Source organism: Lagopus leucura, unplaced genomic scaffold (assembly GCF_019238085.1).
Source record: "Lagopus leucura isolate 7727_CA_CO unplaced genomic scaffold, USGS_WTPT01 Super-Scaffold_702, whole genome shotgun sequence".
NCBI classification, from domain to species: Eukaryota; Metazoa; Chordata; class Aves; order Galliformes; family Phasianidae; genus Lagopus; species Lagopus leucura.
Genome location: NW_024962254.1, coordinates 10,365,207 through 10,388,914, shown reverse-complemented (window position 1 = coordinate 10,388,914; position 23,708 = coordinate 10,365,207). Strand labels below are relative to the sequence as shown.

The following is a 23,708-nucleotide window of genomic DNA, read 5'->3' as shown; positions in this document are numbered from 1 at the left end:
TACAAAGTTTGTTTGTTGGCTAAGGTACAGTTTCTGGAATTGTATCTGCTATTTGTTTGAGTATATCAGAAACATAATCATTTAATAGCTTGTTGTGTTGATTACTTGGCAAAAGTTACTTCATTTTGAACATGTGTGGATTAATCTCTAAGATTTAGTTCCTACAATAGCACTTTGTTCTTTCAAAATGATCTTTATTACTGGTCCCTACAGAAGAAATCCATGAAGAATTTTTCATTTTTATCGAACACTACTTCATCCTGTTCCATTTTTAATATTAAAAATAAAAGGATACCTCTTTCTCTTTACAAAACCAATAAAACCTACTTTATTTATTTATTTATTTATTTATTTATTTATTTATCTTTCCCATTTGATATTCCAGTTCATGGCTACATATTTTGATTTGCTTTCAAAATACAAGTAACTATCAAAATTACAGAATCGTAGAATGGCTTGGGTTGGAACGGACCTCAAGGATCATCAAGCTCCAACCCTGCTACAGGCAGGGCCACCAACTTCCCTATTTAATACTAGACCAGGCTGTCCAGAGCCCCATCCAACCAGGCCTTGAACACTTCCAGGGATAGAGTATCCACAGCCTCTCTGGGCAGCCTGTTCCAGCATCTCACCACTCTCATAGTAAAGAACTTCTCCATGACATCGAACCTAAATCCTTCCTTCAAGTTAAAACCATTTCCCCTTATTCTGCTATTATCTACCCTTTCAAAGAATTGACTCCCCTCCTTTTTTTAGGCTCCCTTTCAGTACTGGAAGGAATTATTTTGATATGTTAGAAGTAGCACAAAACAAAAATATTATTATTTTTTTTTTCATATTTCTAATTCCACGTTTCACTTTGATGCTCAAAGTCAGTCTTTCTTTAGTGACTTCATGGAGATTTCATAAGAACTGTTTTGGGTTCATCTCAGAGTATGAACTGTTTACATGCTTGTACTCTTTCTATATATAATATAATTATGCCATGCTTACTGGTTGCAAAACAGCAGTTCTACCCGGGAAATATTAAGTAACCATTATTGATTGCAAGACTGAAGTACAGTGTAAATTCTTCATGCTGGTACAGTGCAGTACTACTCAATAACTGCTCTTTTATGAACAAGTTAAGTGGGCAAGTATAATCTATTTCGCACCATAATATTGCCAGGCGTTGCCCATAATTCAGGCCTTCTGCCCTACTAACAGTAAAACAATGAGAACAACAACAACAAAAAAAGCTGAGGTATGTCTTCTATTGTCTTGGAAGAAAACTGGTTCAATACATTAGAATGATAAATGGAATTTTTCATGGTACATATTTCCATGAAACAATGAAGCTATAAACTTTTATGGTCTCATTTAGCTGTTACAAGATTATTGTGATATTCAAGTGTTTAGAAAATTTCCTTTAAATTTATTTTAAATTTTTGAAATTTGCTTTAGTGTGTGCTACAGAAAATAAGTGTATATAACATGGCAAATAAAAAAGAAACTAGATATTCTCTGGGCCATTAGGAAACATATTTTAAAAATTCACTTTTTTCTTCATCAGTATGAAGTAGTAAGTGGAATTTTTCAAGGAGGAAGAATTACTTTAGAGTGTAGATGTAATGATTTTCAAAGGAAAGTACATCCAAACAGCAAATCATTATTCACAGACATCTTGTAGCTCTGCTTAAGGAAGCTTCTTATTTTCCTTGCATAACTCACAAGTGAGGTATGAATTTTACATCTGAAATAAAAAAATATCTGTGCCTATTTGCCTTTGTGACTCGTGTGAGCATAAAATGAAAGTAATAAAAATATCTGGGCAAGGATGTGAAAGAATAAAATTATGACTGTTCTAGAAAACTCACAAGATCTACCATGAAAGCTAACTAAAATTTGTGCTCATCAACAAAATATGGTCCATCTTTTCAAATGATCCACAGCTTAATTTATTTATTTTTAAAACAACTGACAATAAAAGTATCACATTGAGTTTAATATAATATGCAAAATTTTAAAATCTTGTAATAACTATAATTTATTTTGAGTCTAAGCAGATAATGTATGGGAATATTGGTTACTTGTTGAATATGTAAAACGGCTCACATTTAATTCCTATGAGTACTTTAACACAACTTTCAGTTAAGCTGAAGATAAGCTTTCTTCTCACTTTTGGAAGGTGTTTAATCTTGCTGGTAAATCTTAGCATCACTGGGAAAAAATAAATTAACCATTTAATTCCAAAATACTATCATTAACCTTCCTATTTTTTTGAGCTGAAAAAAAATTCAGAGATAATCTGTGACCGTGGTAGCCATTACTGCAATTTTGTTCACTTTGGTTTTTAAGAAAATATAAGTTATAATTTTGTATTCCTATCTAGAAGAGAATGTAAGTGCAACATTTCAGCAAAATATTATTTAGGATAAATGCTCTTGAATTTGTTGGGAATATTCACAAGTCTCATTAGAAATAGAAGTGCTATGAAAAACATATATGAAGAAATTTCATACAATTTTTGTTTACCAATTTAATCTGAAATAAAAATATTTTTGGAAATTTAAAATACTTTTTCTGTGGATCTAAATTTCTAATTTTCAGCTGCAAATATAAATAAATAAATAAAGGTCATCTAGTCCAGCTCCCCTGCAATGAACAGGGACATCTACAGCTAAATCAGGCGCTCAGGGCCCTGTCCAACCTGACCTTGAATGTCTCCAGGGATTGGGCATCTACCACCTCCATGGGCAATCTGTTCCATTTTTGTGTCTACATTTAGAAGTTAGATAATGGCATTAACTCAGAGAAATCATAACACCAAGGCTATGTAATGACAAATTTAGTGGAAAATGCTGAACAACTCCTGTGAATTCAACTTTGGTCATACTGCAAAATTCCTTACTCTGCTTACTCATCATTAAATAATGGATGTTACATCATGGAATAGAGGAGCAATGAATTATTTACTATTGTTAAATATAGACAAAGTTCATTTTTTTCTTCATTCGTCCTGTGATTTTTTTTTTTAGTCTTTTTATAATCTCTATCTCAATTTGCTGGCTGGAGATACTTTGAAGTGGACACATCATTATACGTTTATAAATTTATAAGGACATAAAAACAGTTAAGATGTCATAAGCCATTGACTTGGATATGGTTATGTAAACAGCATATGAGAAAATTTGAAATGTAAAAATCATATATGACATCTGTTGTGTGAATATAGGAGATAATGCATGAAGAATCTACAAATTGCAAGAAATTTTTTCCTTCTGATCCTTTCAACTTCTGACACAGAGAGAAATCCAACATATGTGCTTCTGGGTAGTAAATTTGGAATGTAAACAGAAGCAGGCAGATTTCTGCAGCATAAGCGTTTCATTCTTGTCCTCAATTTGAAGGTCACCTTTGCATAGAAACTAAAAGCAACCATTCACAAAAATTCTCCTTTGTCTTTAAATATAAATCAAGGTTGTCTAAATTACCAAACAGAGTTTTCAGTTACATTTGCAAGTTTTCTTTGGTGGTCCTTGGAGAGAAAGAGAAGGAACTGGTAATACTGATTCTTCATGACTGATGTCTTATTGATAGGGACTTGCAGCTTGCTGGGATTGATTTTTTTCCATTTTCCTAATGTCATATAATAAAAGCAATTAAATCTAAATATCAAAATGTAAGCATAAAGCACTTAGTCAGAGTGAGGCAGAATGAGGCCTGGGAGTGCTACCTGGGATTTACCAAAGAATCTTTATTACATTACTGTGAATGATTCCAATATTTGCAACATTATAAAGTCTATTCAAGGGAAAATCTTCTCAAAGGAGTGTAGAAATAAATCTAACTTGAAAAACAGGAACTAAATCCAATCCTACTTTAGCACCTTATATGAATTCTTACTGTAAATTAAAAATGAATTTTAATTGATGAAAGTCTAAGATTTATTTGACATTAAAAGTATGTACTATGGAAGGAAACAAAGCTTAGATCTGCTCCTGTCTTATATAAAGAAATTGAGCATCAAGGAGGTATGTTCACATTTAAAAAGGTTCCTTCTTCTAATCAAAAGTCTGTCTCCAGGTGGAAGGACATCTCTACGAATAAAAATGACAAGTACTTTTTTATTGAGTGTACTCATTTACCTCTTGGGATTGTTTTGTTATCAGTGAATGTGCAGAGTAGCTTTCACAGCTTTCATATTTGGCACTCAATATAACTAATTAACAAAAACTGCTTTTGAGACTGAGAAGTGGTGTGAATGGGCATAGAGGAGCATGAATTTCTGTCATATGGGTTTTAGAAACATATATTTGTATATGATTTTTTTCTCTAACTTGAGGTTTAATGTTAGTCAAATCTTTTCACTATTTTATATTAATATTTCCATGTTATAAGAGCAAGCAGACATTTTACAGATCTGTGATCTGTACATGAAAAGATCATTTTTGAAATTGAAAGCAAATTGCTATCTGTGAAATTCTGCATTATGATTTGCCTAATATTTGACAGTCCTAACATTCTTGCTTGTTTTGTTCCCCTGGTACTTCTCCTATTTGCAAAGAAAAAAAACAAACAAGCACACAGTATTTGAATCTCTAGTTCCACAAGCAATTGAATATGTACTAACTAGAATGATTTGTTCCATTTAATGCAAGCCAGGGATCTTGCATTGTGAGTATAATAACACATATAAAAGTCAAGTCAAAATTAGCTTTCATTTCACTTGCAAATTACATATTAAAAACTTCTTAGTATTCCTCAATCTCCCACCCTTCATTTTTCACTGTAGTGATTTATCATATCTTTTCATGCTTCATTTTGGCCAGCAGCTCCTGTGTAGGAGGTGACAGTTTATGTGTTATTGTCCGAGGAATAGTGGAAATGAGAGCTGTAAATGTGCACTAAATGTTTTGAAAACGGACTAATCTACAGTATTACAAGTATCTCTGTTTATCACTGTTGTCATAGGAAGAGGCAAGGACTATCTCATGTTCTTGGGAAAGTACAAAAAGACACAGTATCTAAAAGAGGAGCAGTTTCTGGGGTTGAAAATTTTTTTCACTTTTGACAGCATTTCTGAGCTATGTCTCCAACTGCCACCACGGTATAACGATCTGAGATCATACCCCATGGCTAACACTACTGCCAGTGTTGGAGGGAAGAGCTACTGATGTAATCTACTTGAACTTTTGTAAGGTTTTTGATACAGTCCACCATAATGTTTTTACCTATAAATTGGAGGGATATGGGTACAATTAATAGAAATGGCTAGATTGCCATATCCAAAGCGTTATAGTCAGTAACTCAGTGTCTAAATGGAAAACAGTGATGTGTGGTGTCCCTCAAGGACACAAGCACTTCTGAGTCAGGACAAGTACAATGCAATATCTTAATTGTGGGATTGAGTGCATCCTCAGTAAGTGTGCTGATGAAGCCAAGTTGAGTGGTGCCATAGACATGCCAGAGAAACCTTAACAGGTTTGAGAGGAGAACCTGTGTGAATCTTGTGGAGGTCAACAATGCCAATTGCAAGATTCTGGCATGTGGACTGGAAGCAGTTTCCACTGCCAGTAATGTTTCAGAGAACATATTGAGAGCAACTCTGCAGAAGATTTAGAGATACCAGTGGATTAAAAGTAGAATATGAATACTCAATATTCATATTCTTTCTAAGCCTCCACCAAGAAAACAGCCATATTCTAGGCTACATACGAAGATGAGTGGCCAGCAGGTCAAGAAGACAATTTTCCCAATCTGCTCTGCTCTTGCGAGAACTTGCTTGGAGTACTACATACAATTCTGTGTCCATGTATGGCAAATAAAGGTGATGACAATGCCTCCTAATGAGAAATAAGCACTATGGAGCAACAGCAGGCAACAAAGAAAAATTGTCTCATCCATCTGACAACCAGTGACAGATCAAGAAAAATGCCATCTCTACCCAGAGAGATGCTTTTTTCTCAGTTGCTAACCCTTAAATGAGGGTGAGGAGTTGTGGATCCAGGCTCCACTCCTTCTGGCCACTCAGGTGCATTGCTTGCACCTGAGCTCCCTGGGTAAGCTACTCCTTCTTACCTGGTGCTCAATCATTGGTTCAAGCTGTGACCTGGCAATTCCACTACAGTCCGTCAAAACTAAAGCACTGATCTGTTAGAGTGCATCCAAAGGAGAGACACAAAAAATGTAACACCTCTACTGTGAAGAAAGGCTGAGATGTTGGTGTAGTTTACCTCGGAGAAGAGAATCACTGAATTATAGAATTCGTAGCTACAGAATTCTATAGTTATGGTTTGGGTTGGGAAGGACAGTTAAGGTCACCTAGTTCCAACCTCCCTGCTAGGCAGGGATGGCTCCTGCTAGACTAGCTTGAAGTCCTTTCAGCCTGGCCTTGAACACCTCCAGGGAGGGGACATACACATCTTGGGACAACTCATTCCAGAGTCTCACCCCACTCACAGTGAAGAATTCCTTCTTAATATCTAGTCTAAAGCTACCCTTTCAAGTTTAATGTCATTTCCCCTCATTCTGTCACTACATACTCTTATAAAAAGTCCCTCCCCAGCTTTCCTGGAGTAATATTCAGGTACCATTCAGGTAGTGGAAGGCTGCTACAAGGTCTCCCTGAAGCCTTCTCTTCTCTAGGCTGATAAGCCCCATCTCTACCAGCCTGTCCCTCCATGGGAAGGGTTCCAGACCTCTGATAATCTTTGTGGCCTTCCTCTCGACTCATTCCAACAGCTCCACGTCAATCCTTAGTTGAAGGCCCCAGAAGTGGACACAATAATCCAGATGGGGTTTCACAAGAGCAGAGCAGAATACAGAATCATAGAATCATCAGAGTTGGAAAGGACAATTAAAGGTCATCTAGTCCAATTCCCTTGCAAGGAACAAGGACATCCACAGCTAGATCAGGTTTCTCACAGTCTAGACCAGCATGACCTTGAAAGTCTTCAGGGACAAGGTATCCACCATATCTCTGTGCAACCCATTCCAGTGCCTCACCACTCTCTCCGTAAAGAAAGACTTTTTCCTTATATGTGACCTAAATCTGCTGTCTTTAAGTTTGAAACCATTTTCCCTTTTCCTATCACTACAGACCCTGCTGTCCCCTTCTTTCTTGTAGTTCCCCTTTAAATACTGAAGATCCAATATCACCTTGGAGCCTTCTCTTCTCCAGGCTGAAGATCCCCAGCTTTCTCAGCCTGTCCTCATAGCAGAGATGTTCCATTCCATGGATCATTTTTGTGGTGATGTTCTCCAACAGGTCCATGTTGTTACTGCACTGAAAACTTCACATCTGGATGCAGTACTCCAGGTGTGGCCTCACCAGTGCAGAGTTAGAGGGGCAGAATCACCTCTCTCAACCTGCTGGCCATGCTTCTTTTGATGCAGCCCAGGACGTGGTTGGCCTTCTGGGCTGCAAACACGCATTGCCAGCTCACGTTGAATCTTTCATCAACTGATATCCCCAAATCCTCCTTAGGGCTGCTCTTAAGCCATTCTTTGCCAAATCAGTATCTGTGCTTGCGATGGCCCTGACCAAGGTGCAAGACCTTGAACTTGACCTTGTTTAATTTCATGAGTTTCTCCTGGGTCCACCTCTCAAGCCTGTCCAGGTCCCTCTGGATGACATCCCTTCCCTCAAGCATGTCAACTGCACCACCCATCGTGGTGTTGTTTGCAAACTTGCTGAGGGTGCACTCAATCCCATTGTTGCCTACAAAGATGTTAAATAGCACCGGTCTCAGCGCTGATAATTGAGAAACACCACTCATCACCAGCCTCCATTTGGACACTGAGCTGCTGACCAATAATTTCTGGGTGTGATCATCCAACTAATTCCTTATCCAGTGAGTGGTCCACCCATCAAATACATTTTTCTCCAACTTGGCTACTAGGTGTGAGGTTGGACAGTGTCAAATGCTTTGCAGAAATCCAGGTAAATTACGTCAGTTGTTCTTCCTTTATCCAATGACACTGTAACTTCATCATAAAAGGCCAACAAGGTTGTCAGGCATAACTTGACCTTGGTGAAGCCATGTTGCTTACCACCGATCACCTCATCTTTATTTTCCATGTGACTTAGTAAGGCCTTCAGGAGGATCTTCTCCATGACTTTGCTAGGCACAGAGGTGAGATTGACTGGCCTGCAGTTCCCTGGATCTTCTTTTTTTTTTTTTCCACAGATATGAATGCCAGTTCCACAACATACTTTGTTAGTAAAAATAATGTCTTACTGTATTTGTCTAGATCAAACAACAAAAAGATTAAAGCCAGGGAGATGTATATGAAAGTCCTAGAATATAGTTTTAACTGATGGACATCAAGGGAAGGACAAATCTTACAGATGCGATTAGAAGAGAGGGTCAAGTTTTATCCTATGCAATTAAGAAAAACAGAGGGTAATATGTAATATTTTATTCAACTATGTTGAAAGACCAGCAAGTACAGCAGAGAATTGTGCAGCCTGGATCTGTGACTTGTTATTGTAGGATAATTTTCTACTAATTTTGTGGTCCTGTATGAAATCGCATATGGCCAAGTTTAAGAAAGGAACGAAATAATATAAAACCTTTGACCAAATATTACTATATTGCCTTTCTTCTTTTCTGAAATTGTTATCATCCTCACTGCACAGCTAAATGAAACATCCATCTAACATGTAAATTAGCAAAATGTATCTTTTTAAACCTACAAAAACTTATACAGTGATTAGAATCCTTTGTAGCCATTATCTGATTGTCTTTATGAGTACTTCTTACAAAAATAACATTTTTAGATTCTTCATACAAATGCTTCACAGTTCCAGTCAAATCCTCTCCAGTAGATCATATAGATTTTTTATAATATAACCCTAATCTTTGCATAGATATCATATTCACCTATTCAAATACATTTTACTTGTATTTCTTCACATTGTAATGTTTTCAGTAAGCTCTCCTTATGTGTACATAGTGTGTAATAAAAATATTGATAGCAATGTTATTGATAATACAAAAATAAGTAAATGTTAATATTTAAAAAAAAATTAATAAAAGCTTGAAGTGCTTTTTGTAAAATCATTTTAAAAAATCAAGTTGAGGAAAAAAAATAAAATTCCACATTCCATGGATTTAAAACTGTGATATGTTTACAAATCAGAATTTATTCAAAGAGTTCATTATTTCTAGAGAATATTTTAGAACATCTCCTGAAATATAATTTACAAAATTTCATTTGATTCTGTGATTTAAAAATATATAATGTTACCTCCTTTTTATCTCATTTAAAGAGCAAGATTTAAAAATAGACTGAGTTCTTGTAGACCACATATTAGGTGGGGTGATTGTTTATGGTTGGCAATAAATCTGTTCAAAAGGGTGTTTATAATATAATTATTAAAGCAAAATTAACTGTAACACCAGAAAAATAGTTTTACCACAACCTCATCATAATAGAAGTAATAAAAGTAAGTCAATATCTCTTTAATTCCTATCTTTTACTGAGATTATTTTGCAGTAAAGGCAAAGAGTTTATATTAGTAAAGTGAACTAAATTAGCATTTATAAATAATATTGATATACTGTAGAGATGTCTCTATTGCATCAAAATAACACAAAATGAAACCTGTCAAAATATAGAAAAACAATCATATGAAGTGTAAGAAAAAATGATTGTCGGAACAATTATCTATTGATTCTTGTGATTAAACTCTCTGTCTGATGATCTGTGTGGTTAAAAAACAAGCATAACATTAAAAAAAAAAAAAAAAGAAAAGGATACATATGTATATATTTCACTAAAACATTAATTCCATTTTTAAAGCAAAGTTTGAAACTTTAGCAAATATGGCTATAGACCACATCCTCTGATTTGTTATAGTGATAAATAAAATATGATTACTCACTCAAACTTGGCTTTAGGCACAGAATCATAGAATCACAGGCACCACATAATAAAAATACATATTTTATTTCCTTGCTGTAACCAGAAAACCAGTGAGGTTTATGTTGATAACAAGTAAAAGTAGCAGTATAGTATGTTGCATTGCCAAAAATACAATGAAAAAAAGGTTGAACTGCGAAGGTCATGTAATGTGATACAACTTGGTTTTAAAATATATCTGTGTGAAACAGTATGTTCAGAAAAATTGTTTGAAATGGAAAGCAGAAGTCAATCTAGATCTATATACCTGAAACAAGGGAAAAAAGAGCAGGATTGTACTAACACTTCCTTTTTCTTGAGCTGCTTTCCTCTGAGGGCACAACTGTTTGGTTGTTGGAAAGGAGTGTATTTAAAACTTGGACAGAGTCCTGTATCATTGTCTAAACTATCTATAAAATTTATTTCCATTTACTGTTGCTTTTAAGACCCCGTAAAAATAAATTAAAAGTACTTCTGAGATAAATATTCTCCAAAGTCAGAAAGTGTTAAAATGAAGAGTGTTGTGACTGAAATCATTGCAAGCATGTTGTCACGTAGTTCTTATGAAAAGTTACAAAAGTTAGTCCTTTATTATTGTATGAGTTTATTTTTCTGAATTTTTCTTTGCCAAAAATACGACTGTCTGTTACACTAGCAAAGAAGCCCAAATTAAAATGATCCTAACTAATATGACATAATTAAAAGGGTGACAAAAAACATATATATGTGCTCTGTGTACAGGTATATGTAAAATATAGAAGTAATCAAAACACAAGTCTTTGTGTGGGTATAAGAGTAAATCTAGTTGTAAAAAACATCTTCAAATAAATGTAGATCAGCATTAAAAAAACCAAGACAAAACACTAAACATAGCTAATTGCAAAAAGTACTTTGATGTATATTACCTATATATTTATTTTGTATTCTTCTGTTTGTTATATATCTACAATGGATAAATGCAGCAATTTCTTTGCCAATTACTGTTGATCATTATAAGCAGCATTATGTCATTCAAATAACCTTATTTAGACATATTTCATTTCTGTATTGTTTTGAATTCTTTAGAAACTACAAAATCTATTTATCTCTGACATTCACAACACAATATTTTCTCCTGCAACTGAACAAGCAACATATTGCGTAGGTCAAAATAAAATCCTTTTTGGAGAATTTCTACCTGTTAAGCAATTTAGTTTGAAGACAAAAGCTGCACAGCTCCAATTTGTTCAATTTCTACAGTCCAGATCCAATTCACTTAATTTCTATAGTCATAGTGACTGGCAGCTCTAAATAAACACTATTAATAAATATAATCTGTAACTAGGCTCTTTTTGGAATGTTTTCAGATGCCTGGAAATCTTGCTGGAATGTCTGTCATACTCACAATTACATGCGTAAGAGGAGAGCAATTTTTGAGACTGCTAAATTAAAGCAAAAGGAAAACAGCAGCACATTGGTTTTGAGACTTCAAGTCTCAACATATTAAATAAAGAGCTAATTAGAAGCTGATATGGTTTGGTAATAGGCACTTGTGGCAGCAGAACATGAAAAAATTTGTACAAGCTATCAGAAATAAGAGATGGGAAAAAAAATGAAAGGGATGAAAATGAACAGGGAACCTGATAAGAAGATAAGGAGTATATATGTTAAAAGTACTTGCCCATTGCAATAGCAGCAAATGGGATCAACTTATTAGAACCTTAAATTTCCTGATGGATCAGGTATTCTGTTTTTCTTGTTTTTTTGTTTGTTTGCTTGTTAAATTTCAGTGCCAAATATGAATCGGGAAATAAACTAATTGAAGCCCTTCCTGTCGACCATCATCTTCCTTATATGGTGGCTTGAAAGACTGAGTCTTTTTGAGACAGTTTACTAAATCTCAAGGTGCTGATAATGGAAAGTATTAGCACCTGCTTTTCTTGCCTACAAGATGTTTTATGCTTGGTCTTGACAACATTTGGTGAACATCCCCTTCACTGGAAAGTGACAGTTGACTAGGAATCTGCCTGCAACTGCAATTTAATTCCAACAAGAGGAAGAAAATGAAACAAATATGTTGGTTACTGCTCCAGCCATAGCCAGGAGTCTAAAAGAGACTTGTTGCCGATATTAACCCGGCACAAAAGTAGTTAGCATTGCTGACAGGAGGAAGCCTGGAGCAACCTGCCTATACAATCAGCTATTCTTCTCATGTAATCTAGTATCTCTGTAAATCTCCCCATTTATTGGTTTTCTGTTCTCTCTCATGTACCCCTTTCCTTGTCTTTGCTGTACAAAATATAAAAATTGTGTTTTACCCCACAGAAGTTCTCCCCACACATTTTTTTTCGAAGCTCCTGCTCACATTTTGGTGGAACATGAATCTACAAAATCCAGCCACTGCCTGATGGTTCCCTGCATGCCTCCTAAATTTTGTTTGGACTGATTGAGCACTGTCCTATTGTTCACTTTAAGATTACTGGGCATAAATAGATACAATTAAAACAATATTCCTCTGCAGTTGTTTATGAATATTTTGTTGATGTAGTCACCAAGGTTAACTAGGATGTTGATCAAATGATTTTGGATTGCCAGCAGAAACAGGCGTGAAGGAAGGCAAATATAAGACAAATCTCACCCAGCTATTAAATATAAATTGTTAAGGGAAAAACCTGAGCCAAATCAACCAACCATCAAAGCAACAACAACAAAAAGTAATAAAAATGACATGAATGTCAAAATAGCTATCAAAACATAAAAAGGTCCTCTCAGGTGACGGGAGTGGTGATCTTCAGGAAATTACTCTATTACTTTAAAATTCCTTTCCTCTGGAATTTATTTCCTACTTAGGTGGACAAAAAAGAAGAGCATACGGAACCCCTGACATGGCCCTAGACAAACTGAATTGTGAAATTCCACCATAAATGGTAGAAAGCAAAAACCTCCCGCTGTTTCTTAATTCAAGCCAGCCCATGAGGGATCTGTATGTACCCTATTAAGCCATTAACTTGAAAACCAGGCAGGATAAGTGATATTAAGCTGTTTGACCAGGGAAAATATGAGCAAAAACAGCATCACTGCAAAAACAAACCGAATGGTGTTCAATACTGTGTGATTTCACTGATACATTCGACACAGACCTCTTCTAATTTTAAGGTGTACTTTTTTGAAAAAGAAAATCTTTGTGTTTTTTTTTATATATCCGTAATTTTAATTGTGATTTTTCAATTATGGAACACATTTTTTAATATATATACAAAGGCAACAATATTCTCTTTGAGTCACTCGAATCACTGTTTAGATCTGCCTGAATGTATACTATCCTTGCCACACTTACTCTTTACAATGACAATAACAGCAACTGCCACAACAAAATCAAAACATTATCAGTTCCCCACCTAGATATGTATACAAAACACATATTCTCTAGTAAAGCAATTAGCTCAGGTAGAAATGAGAGAACTTCAGTTTCTACAAACTGTGTTAGGAAATGCTCAGATCATTGTGCTGTGATCTTCATAAACAACAACAACAAAAAAAAAAAAACCAAAAACAAACAAAAAACCAATAACTGTATTTTGGAAAAAAAAGATAATAATCTTTTTTATTCTCCAATTACGATATTTTGGCAGAACAAAATGTTAAAACGTTATCACAATAAATAAAAGCGTGAGTATAGTAAAATTTTCAACACAAAAACTGTTCTCTTTTTCTTTGTGAGAACACTACTTTTCATTTTGACAGACTTTTAAGTTGAACGAATTACTGTCCACAGAAATGGTTGGGCAGGGAATTCATAATTAGTTTAAGCGTGCAGAAAGGGATGTCTGTGAAAATGCAATACAACAAAATAATGGGACAACAAATTAGACGTGTCACATCTTAATAAACAATCATGTCTAATTATGAAATAAGCTGGACTTACTTGCCAAGTGCAAAACATTCCATCTTAACAGTAGTTCCCCTTGCTGCTGTGACTGTGTAAGGAAAATGAACTTCAATTTTTGGTTCATACTCCCCCATCACACCTGGAAAATAAGAAATGTTTAAAATGATATATCACCAGTTTTCCATATATTGACATATCATATATATATCAGAAAAAATGCTGTGGCTTAATTTTGAACATGCCCAGCTGTAAAGCTAATAACTGGCATAAATAGCCCAATTTATAGAATCACAGAATCATATAATAGCTTGGGTTGGAAAGGACAGTGCAGAAATATAAGATGGAAAAATCATCCAGTTCCAATCCTGCCATGAGCTGGTTGCTCCCCACCAGCTCAGATTGCCCAGGCCCCATCCAACCTGGGTTTGAGCACCTCTAGGCATGGGGCACTGCAGCTCTCTGGGCAGTCTGTGCCAATGCCTCATCTGATATGTTCTTTTCAGATCCAATATATATTTTAAAATGCTCTTCATGGCCACTAGCAACACTACAATAAGTTTTGAGAAAAAGGATTAATTTCCTCAGACGTATATTAATGTTTACATTTTGAAAGGTTAATGTAGGATGAGAACTTTCCTAGACCAAAGCTTTATTTACCAGTGCAATAACAATTATAAAAATGAAACTTACATATCATATCATATTGTGCTCAACAAAGAACCTTCCAAGATCAGGAAAAAACCTCTAACGCATTTGTGTAAAACCATTTGTGTAGAGACAAAAATACAGACATGCAGAGGGACAAAAAGTTCAATGATTTAATTTTCAACAGCCTTTTTAATTTTGGAAATGATTAATCAGGACAACACACTTTATACATGTTAAACAAAACTAGGAAATCATTTTTGGATATGAAAGATGTAAACACTGACATCAGCAGAGATATCTGGTATTTAGTATGGAGTGACTGACAGTAGGATTGCAAGAATTAGAAATGAATAGAAGGAGACAGTTTACATAAGGCAAAGTGTGTAGTTTGTATTTGACGTGACTGAGAGAAAAATGTCACAGTGTGAATGAAAGAAGAATATGCTAACAACTGCACTTGATTAGAAAGAGGATGAGCTATCAGGGTAAGCAGTAAAACCTACATTAAAAAGAATGAGAATTAGATTTGTGGATTAGAAAACTGGATAGAATCTGAGTTGTGGATACAGTAACAGCAAGGCAAAACTGGTCTAAATCTATAAAAATCATTCAAGATTTTTCAAAGAAATTCCAGTGTACAAACAAACAAGACTTTAAGAGAAAAAGAAGTGAGAAGGAGATCTCTTATGCAAGAAAAAATAAAGGAAGAATCATAAGGATGCACATGAAAGCAATGGAATATAGAATTTGCAACTGAGAGAAGACCAGCTTGAGTGATAGGCAAAAAAATAACCTACAAGCTAGAAGGACAAAAAAAAAAAAAAGCTGAATAGTAAACTTTAATTATAGTCCTTCAAATGTTCCTTATGAAACTAAGGATTTTCCATCAGGTCTGTGCTCTATTAATGCTCCCACAGGTTACTTTTGTGAAAGCTTTTTTTCAGAAATGTTGGATCTGTTCTCTCATTTACCAGTGCACGACAAGAATGAAGTTGTACAGATTGGTACGTATTTCTGCATTACATGATTTAAAAAGCCCTCGATTTTCACCCTTGGAATGTTATGTTAAACTTTGTCATGATTTCCCGAATCAGTATAGAATTATCAGTGAAAATCATCAAAAATAACATTCAACTAGTATACAGCTAAGTGGTCATAGTATTTATCTGTGTAATGGGACATGCAGATTTCCTCATTTCATTAGTTACTATTAAGTGCCTTTTTCATTCACTGAGTGAAGAGCTGTTGTTTTTTTTTTTTTTGCCCCAGTGGAAAAACTAACAAACAACAGAGATTTTATAGCTAGGAAGCATTAGGTTAGCCTGTAATCTTTGGTTAAAGACTTCATCTTGTTTTCTGAAAATATATTTTAGATCAGATTTCTCTTGTTTTTATACAAAAATGACTGCTTACAGAGGTTGATAATGATAGGACAAGGGGGAATAGTCTTAAACTGAGACAGGGAGGTTCAGGTTAGATATTAGGAGGAAGTTTTACACAGAGAGGGTGGTGATGCACTGGAACAGGTTGCCCAAGGAGGTTGTGGATGCCCCATCCCTGGAGGCATTCAAGGCCAGGCTGGATGTGGCTCTGGGCAGCCTGGTCTAGTGGCTGGCAAGCCTGTACAAAGCAGGGAGGTTGAAACTAGCTGATCTTTGAGGTTTTTTTCAACCCAGGCCACTCTATGATTCTATGATATGATTCTATGAAATAACAAAATCTTTCTTTCCATCTGAAAATGTGAATACATCCAAATGTATAAGCATTTAAACATGTCTTTAAAAGCTAAATTAGTTCAGCTAGAAAATTTAAATGTATCAAGTCAAAACAATGTTATTTCATTACATGGATCTAAATACTGGTAGATTTAGTTAAAAACAAAAAACAAAAAACAAACACATAGTTATGCAAGTATTAGATACAGTAACAATTATGACCTATTTTCCTAAAAATCATGATTAAATCAATAGCTTAAATTAAAAGTTTAATGAGCTCTTAAAGAAATACTCAGCCTTGTATAAGAAGGCAAATTCTGAGCCATGTCATTAAAGGTTGAAAGATTTTGATATATGTTTTTTCTTTTGAAGAGAAAAAAGGAAATTAAACTTTGTGCCCTGGGTATTCAAATAGAGTCAGGATATCAGCCAAATTTGGCCAATTAACATTTTCTCTAGCCTGAACTGAAATCATTCCTACCCTAATCTGTCATTAAAAAATTGTCCCCACTGTCTCATACTATAGCAATAATTTTCATCGTTTAATTATACTCCTTGTGATTTTACAATTTCTTTCCTTTTTTTTTTTGGTTTAGTCAGTGCCTGGCATGAAGATGGCTGCTGATAGGATCCACCTAGGTCACAGGAGAAAATCAGAATTCTGGCCCAGGATCTGTCTAGGCGCACTGTCAGGGGTTTAAATTAGGTTTGAAGGGGGAAGGTGCAACCCTGCCCATGACACGGTGCATGATAGCACAGCTAAGTTAGAGGGACAAAGCGTTAGCAGGGGCACTCAACCTACTGCATCTTATGATGAATATTAGGGCTTCAAACTAGATTTGATGGGGGATCTCTTGCAACCTGGAAGGCCAACAATATGCTAGGTTCCCCCAGCTCGAGTATTGAGTCCAGATTTGGGGCCCCCTGTACAGGATGGATGCAGAGCTGTTGGGTCACAGAATCACACAGAATCACAGAATGGCCAGGATTAAGGATGGCCAAGGATAATAAATCTCCAACCCCCTTGCCATATGCAGGGCCACCAACCTCCACAGTTAATACTAGACCAGGTGTCATGGTTTTGTGATTTTTGGCTTTCAGTATTCCACATCATAACATCATGTGGGGCACTGGGACTTTAACTGTCAATGCTCAAGTCTTGGGTACCTGCCCTGAAGAGAAGAAGAACTACACTCCCCAGAGGACCTTGCGGTCAGGGAGAGGAGGTTTAACTCCTGGCAAGGTCACCTGATGCTCTCTTTCTCGCCTGCCCTTCGTCGTGGGCGCTGCTCCTGTCTCCCTGCTGCTCAACTGGACTGCGCATCTCACCTCAGCGTTGTGGTGATGCCTATCCACCTTTCGGACATTCTCTCTCTCATTATATTTGATTTATTAGCTTCAATTCTGATTATATTGTATTATAGTATGTTATCTTGCTTCCGATAATATACTTAGTAAATTAGTTTGTTTCTCCTCAGATCGGTGCCGCTGTTTTAATTATTTTGGGGTCCCCTGTTTCCTTTTTTCTTCCAGAGGCGCGGATCTGTGGATCCCTCCGCCCCGCTCGTCACGGAACCGGGCCAAACCAGCCCTTAAACCGTTGACACCAGGCTGCCAAGGGCTCCATACAATCTGGTCTTGAGCACCTGCAGGGGCAGGTGTTCAAGACAAGGACATCCACAACCTCTCTAGGCAGCCTGTTCCAGCACCTCACCACTCTCATATTTACTATTAACGAACGATTATACTATTACTATTTATGAACTTCCGCCTGATATGGAACCTAAATCCTCCCTCCTTCAACTTAAAACCATTTCCCCTTGTTCTGCTGTTACCTACCCTTTCAAAGAGTTGGTTCCCCTCCTGTTTGTAGGCTCCCTTTAGATACTGAAAGGCTACAATGAGGTCACCCTGCAGCCTTCTTTTCTTCAGGCAGAACAAACCCAGCTCCCTCAGCCTGTCTTCACAGGGGAGGTGCTTCAGAATCCTAATCACATTTGTGGCCCTCCTCTGAACCCTCTCCAACTTGTCTTTCTTGTACTGGGGGCTCCAGACCTGGACACAGTACTCCAAATGGGGCCATTGGAGTCACCCACTGGATGGATACCATTTGTTTTCAAGCTGCAAGAACACACTGCTGGCTCATGTTAAGCTTTTCATCCATCAAGACTCCCAGGTCCTTCTCTGCAGGGCTACTCTCAAGGACCACTCCTTCCGGTCTGTATGGATGCCTGGGATTTCTCTGGCCCAAGTGCAAAACTCTGCACTTTGCAGTGTTGAACCTCATTAGGTTCACCTGGGCCCACCTTTCAAGCCTGTTGAGGTCCCTCTGAATGGCATCCCTTCCTTCCACTGTGTCAACCACACCACTCAGCTTGGTGTCATCAGCAAACTTGCTGAGGGTGCATTTGATTCCATCAACAATGTCATTGATAAAGATGCATCAGTCCCAAGACAGACCCTTAGGGGACGCCGCTCATTATTGGCCCCCACCTGGACATAGAGCCATTGATGACCACCCTCTGTGGCCTTTTAACCAATTTCTTATCCATCAAGTGGTCCACCCATCAAATCTACATCCCTCCAATTTGGAGATAAGGATGTGGTGGAGGACCATGTTAAAAGCCTTGCTCAAGTCCAGGTAAATGACATCGGATGCCTTTCCTTTGTCCACCAGTGCCATCACTCCATCACAGAAGGCCACCAGATTGGTTAAGCATGACCTGAGGGCAACAAATATGATCAAAGAAGCATGACTATGAGGAAAGGTAGAGAAATGAACTTGTTCAGCTTGGAGAAGAGAAGGCTCCGGGAAGAACTCACTGAGGCCTCCCAGTACTTGAAGAGAGTTTACAAGCAAGAGGGAGACCAACTTTTTACATGGTCTGATTGTGATGGAGCATAGGTGAATGGCTTTAAACTAAAAATGAGAAGATTTAGGATAGATATCAGGAAGACATTTAGACAGTGGTGAGGTGCTGGGACAAGTTACAAAGAGAGGTTGTGAATGCCCCATCTTTGGAGGCATTCAAGGCCAATTCAGATGGATACTAGGCACCTTGATCTAGTGGGTGGCAGCCCTGCCTATAGAAGGGGGATTGGAACTAGAAGAAGTGTGTTTTCCAACTTAGTGTGTTATCCAACCCAGGCCATTCTATGACTGATTCTATGATTCTATGATTCTATGAAGGCCAGGTTGGAGGGGTCTTTGGGCAATCTATGATCTAGTGGAAGGTACTCATGCCCATGGTGGAGAGGTTGGAACTAGATAGTCTTTAAGGACCATTCCTACTCAAACCATCTTATGATTCCATGATTCTACTAATTGCACTTTTAAAATATATTTTCTCTCAAAACTCTTCATACAGAATCCACACTAATTAGTCTGTAAATCCTTGGATACTCCTTAAGTCCTGTTTAAAAATCGACACTGTTTTTCTAGGCCACTTTGAAAAGCTGCAGCCAAGAAAACAAAAATTGTACATCCCAATCTGTTTTAGACTATTGTAGGCTTTGGTAATAGTGAATTATTATTATTGTTTGAAATGTCTGTATTTCTTCTAAAACTTCTAAAACTTCAGCTATGGGAACCTCACATTGTCTTCTGGTAACCACTGCTTAAAATAATTCATATAGCTTATATGATGGAGTCATATACCTTTTTAGAGTGTACTTTATAATATCTGACCTCTGCCATCTGTTGATTATGTAGACAAGCTGAGAGGTTTTGTGTTTTGATGATTTTTTTTTTTAAGTTTTATTCTAAAAGACTTTGTTTCTGAAAATAATCATGTTAAATTGTCTTACGCTATTAAATATGAGCACATCTGAGGGACAACATGATCTTTAAAAATCTTATGTTTTCAACTTATTATTATTTATAATCTTTATTAGGTGCTATCTCTTCAAGTACTAAATGCTCGTTGCAAGTCATGTCATTATTTCAGCATCTCACATTCCTAATGAAATGCTGATCTGCTAATATTTTGTACCATGTTCTGTTCTTCTGTGTTTTTCGTCCATTAGCATGAAACATGCCTGCAGTGACTGGCAGAAAATGTAGAGAAATTATGAAGTGATTGTCTGTAAGACATTAATGCTCTTTGTAAAAATTAGGAAACAAGTCTATTATTGCAAAGGGATATTTTTTATCCTAATTATTTATGATATTTGAGACCAAAGAGGTCATCATATTTACATAAACTTCAAGGGAATTATCAAGGTCTTACCTTTCCATGTTACACTATTATTGTTTTGCCTTCAGGCTGCTTATCTTACCCAGTTACCATTTTTGTCACTATCAGTCAGTATTAAAACAATCATTGTTTTCTTTTTCTCAAGATCTTTGTTAATTTGCATCAGGCAACAAAATAAACTTGATTTTTTAGGAAATACTGAGGCCTTGAGCTATGTTAACTAGAATGGATTTGTCAGACACACACGTGATGTTTAGTTATGGCCATAAAAATTTTTCTCTGTCATTTTTTAGTTTCAACTATCAAACATGAAATACAGCAATAAATAAAACTGATCAACAGAATAAAAATTCAATGCAGGATCACAGAGATCATGTGATCTCCTCAGTTCTACCTTCTCATGAAAACACCTCCTTTCTGACAATCTCGCTCTCCCAACCTTCCTAGAGATGACCCCAACATTTCAGTATTCCTCAGACTGATTGTAAATAAGTCTTATCCCTTATTTTGTGACAAGTCATGTTCCTTATGTTTCCACATCTCTAGGTCTGTGCCTTATCAGTGTGTGTGGGACTGAAAACTGTCCACACTGTTGTCCACTCAGAGTCTTCCCTAGCCAGGTAAAGTTGAACTGAAACACCAATGACCTTTCTATGATATCTACAATTACTGAAAACAGTAATTGTAAAAACCTTATATAAGGAAAAATCTACGTAAAATGAATTTTAATTTGTAGTGGTTGCTCTGACTTAGATAGAAATCTTTGACTTGAGTTCAAATTTCTGCTACCCAAATTGTCCATTGGATGCAGTATTGTCTGCATCAAACAGAAGAGATGACATAATTCTTTAAATCACAGTAATTTGATAAACATTGATTGTGAGGTGTTCACATGCACCAGGAACAGACAAAGTAGAATTGAAAACATTTATATGTATTAATATAGCTAAAACAGTTTACATTATCCCCTGTAGGACATTTAATGAAAATGGAAAAAGAAATAAAATACTAAGATTTGTTTCTCATTGTCAGTCTTTTCTACAGCTAAGCACAACTGAACAAGCTACAGATAGGATATCAATCATTACCACTTCAGAAAGGACTGCTCTGCCTTTTCATTTCTCCTTCCCATCCATGACTTTGCAGAGAAATTCTGAGTTTATTACTGTATCCATACAAAAATATTTCTTTGATTTCATGGGAAAAAAATCAAACTACTGAGAAATCCTCATGTATCACTTTACTTCGGCTGTGTAGGTGGTAATCCTTCTATTCCATTAATCTTCCATAATGGTCCCTCAAATCCTTTCAGTTAAAATGATTTGGGTTTCTTTAAAACTGCTTAGGTAATATCTCTTTAACTTCAGAAGCCTACTTTGAATCAAGCAAGTTAGAAGGCATAGTTTAATAAATGACTGATAAGCTTTTAAGGCAGTAGTTACTGAAGAATATAAGATTCCTTAATTAAGCATCATTAGAATGCTAGAGAGAAAACAAAATCCAAAGATTTCTTACACTCATGAGAAAGGTTAGGCACAGATTTATTCTTGCCATTATTTTATTAGCAAAAGATATTTATTAGCAAAAGACATTCTACTGCTCAGTGGTTAAGAGTATTTGCCTAAGAACTTTGAGTGAAGTTCCTGATCTTAGTCAAATGGAGTAGGAGTGTTAATCCTACATAGTATTCTAATTGCAAAATTATTAGTAATTCTTACTTTTTTGTATAATCTTGTCAATTTCTAAGAAATCTCCTGAGCTTGTCCCAGCATGTAACAAATTTTAAATAATTTTACAAGTCAGAATATGAGTTTCTTACTATATTGTAATTCTCACTTCTTTGGTGAATCTTTATACAGAACCAAAAAGGTTTTGATTGAGAAACTAGCTGCTGTAGCAACGAGTCTCTCCTTGAGACTCATCATGAAAGAAATAAAAGATTAATGAAAGCCAAGGAAGTTTTTACATCCTTGCAGAGTTTGACAGAAAGCCTTAAAGTTATTCTCTTTCTTCCTCAGAGAAACATAGGGAAAAATGTTAACATAGGAGTATTTTTGTGAAAGGATTTCCATTCCCCTGAGTACAGGTATATATCTGTTTTTAATATATGTTTATATATTTAAAAAAAAAAAACACAACAAATATATCAAGTAGGATATTTTTGAGTTAATGAATACATATGTAGAGATATTAGAGAACATTTAATTATTTTATTTATACAGTGCCATTTGTAAAAACTGTTTTAAACCATAAAATCTTCTGTAGTTTCTGACAAATGTGCTGACTGAATAGGATGACAGTTGGGATCCCAGCTGCTAGAACTCAGAATGCTATGATTTTTGCACTAAAGTAAATATTTGGAAAGCTGAATGTAATTAATTTCATTTGAATATTCTAAAGCTTAAAAAAATATTACAAACGAATTCAGCAACATAGTGACAAATTTTCAGATACATGCATATTTTCTTTAATGTAATTTTATTTCCAACTTTCTTATTATAATTTACCAGCAAATACTTAAGAACTCTATTAAAGGAAACTTTTCAGAATTTCCAATAGGTAAAAAGCCATGGAAGTTTGGTAGGAATGCATGCATGTGAAAAAATAAATTGGGAAGTTGTTCAGAAGCAGTTCACCTAGACGCAAACACTTCCCTGATATTCCAGCATAGATCAGAAGGTTGTATTATCACAATTGTATGACAGTCTCTAGTGAAATACAAATTAGCTTGAGGCTGATATATGCTACTCATTTGACATTTAAGGAAATTTGCATCATTTTATTTCCTAGCTCAGTGAAGTCAACTGCATTCTTTATCTTTGTTTACTTTCCCCACTTCTTCTGTTGTGTGACCATACAGTAGATTATGGATAACTAATCACAGAAACACAGAATATTTGAATTATTTGTTGAATCCATTGAATCACTGCACACAATAAGAACATGAAAAAAATCTAATATGTAAGCAATAAAGCAATATACAAATAAGAAATATGACGATATGTCATAACTTGAAATGATTAAAAATAATTTGTCTGATTTTGTATTATTATTTTCATGTTCAAAGGAGTAATAGTGAAGAGATCATACTTGCTTTATTCATTTGGTAAAACTAAACACGTACAATGCAATAATTATCATAAGTACTGTACGAGAAAAAGTAAAAGAAATGATGTAGTAAAACATGCAGCTTTTTTTCTTTCAGATACTGCACATTCAGCAGACAGAGCTTTCAACCTAATTACAATGAATAAAGATTAACTTAATTCCATTCTATATCTATGAACACACTTTTTTATTTAGTCTGTAAATCTAAATCATCTCTGCTTATGTCCAGTGTTTATAATGCTTCTACAGCATAGAAATGGTCTTAGTGCTAAATAAATTTATAAG

The 23,708-nt window shown here is 35.7% G+C and overlaps 1 protein-coding gene across 1 annotated transcript in view; it reads right to left on the bottom strand.

The window, feature by feature from the left end:
* CNTN5 (contactin 5) overlaps positions 1-23,708 on the bottom strand; it is a 277,046-nt gene that overhangs the window by 126,073 nt on the left and 127,265 nt on the right. The window contains exon 8 of the mRNA XM_042862457.1: positions 13,793-13,895. Coding sequence (XP_042718391.1) covers positions 13,793-13,895 — 103 coding nt within the window. The remainder of the gene's footprint in view (positions 1-13,792; positions 13,896-23,708) is intronic.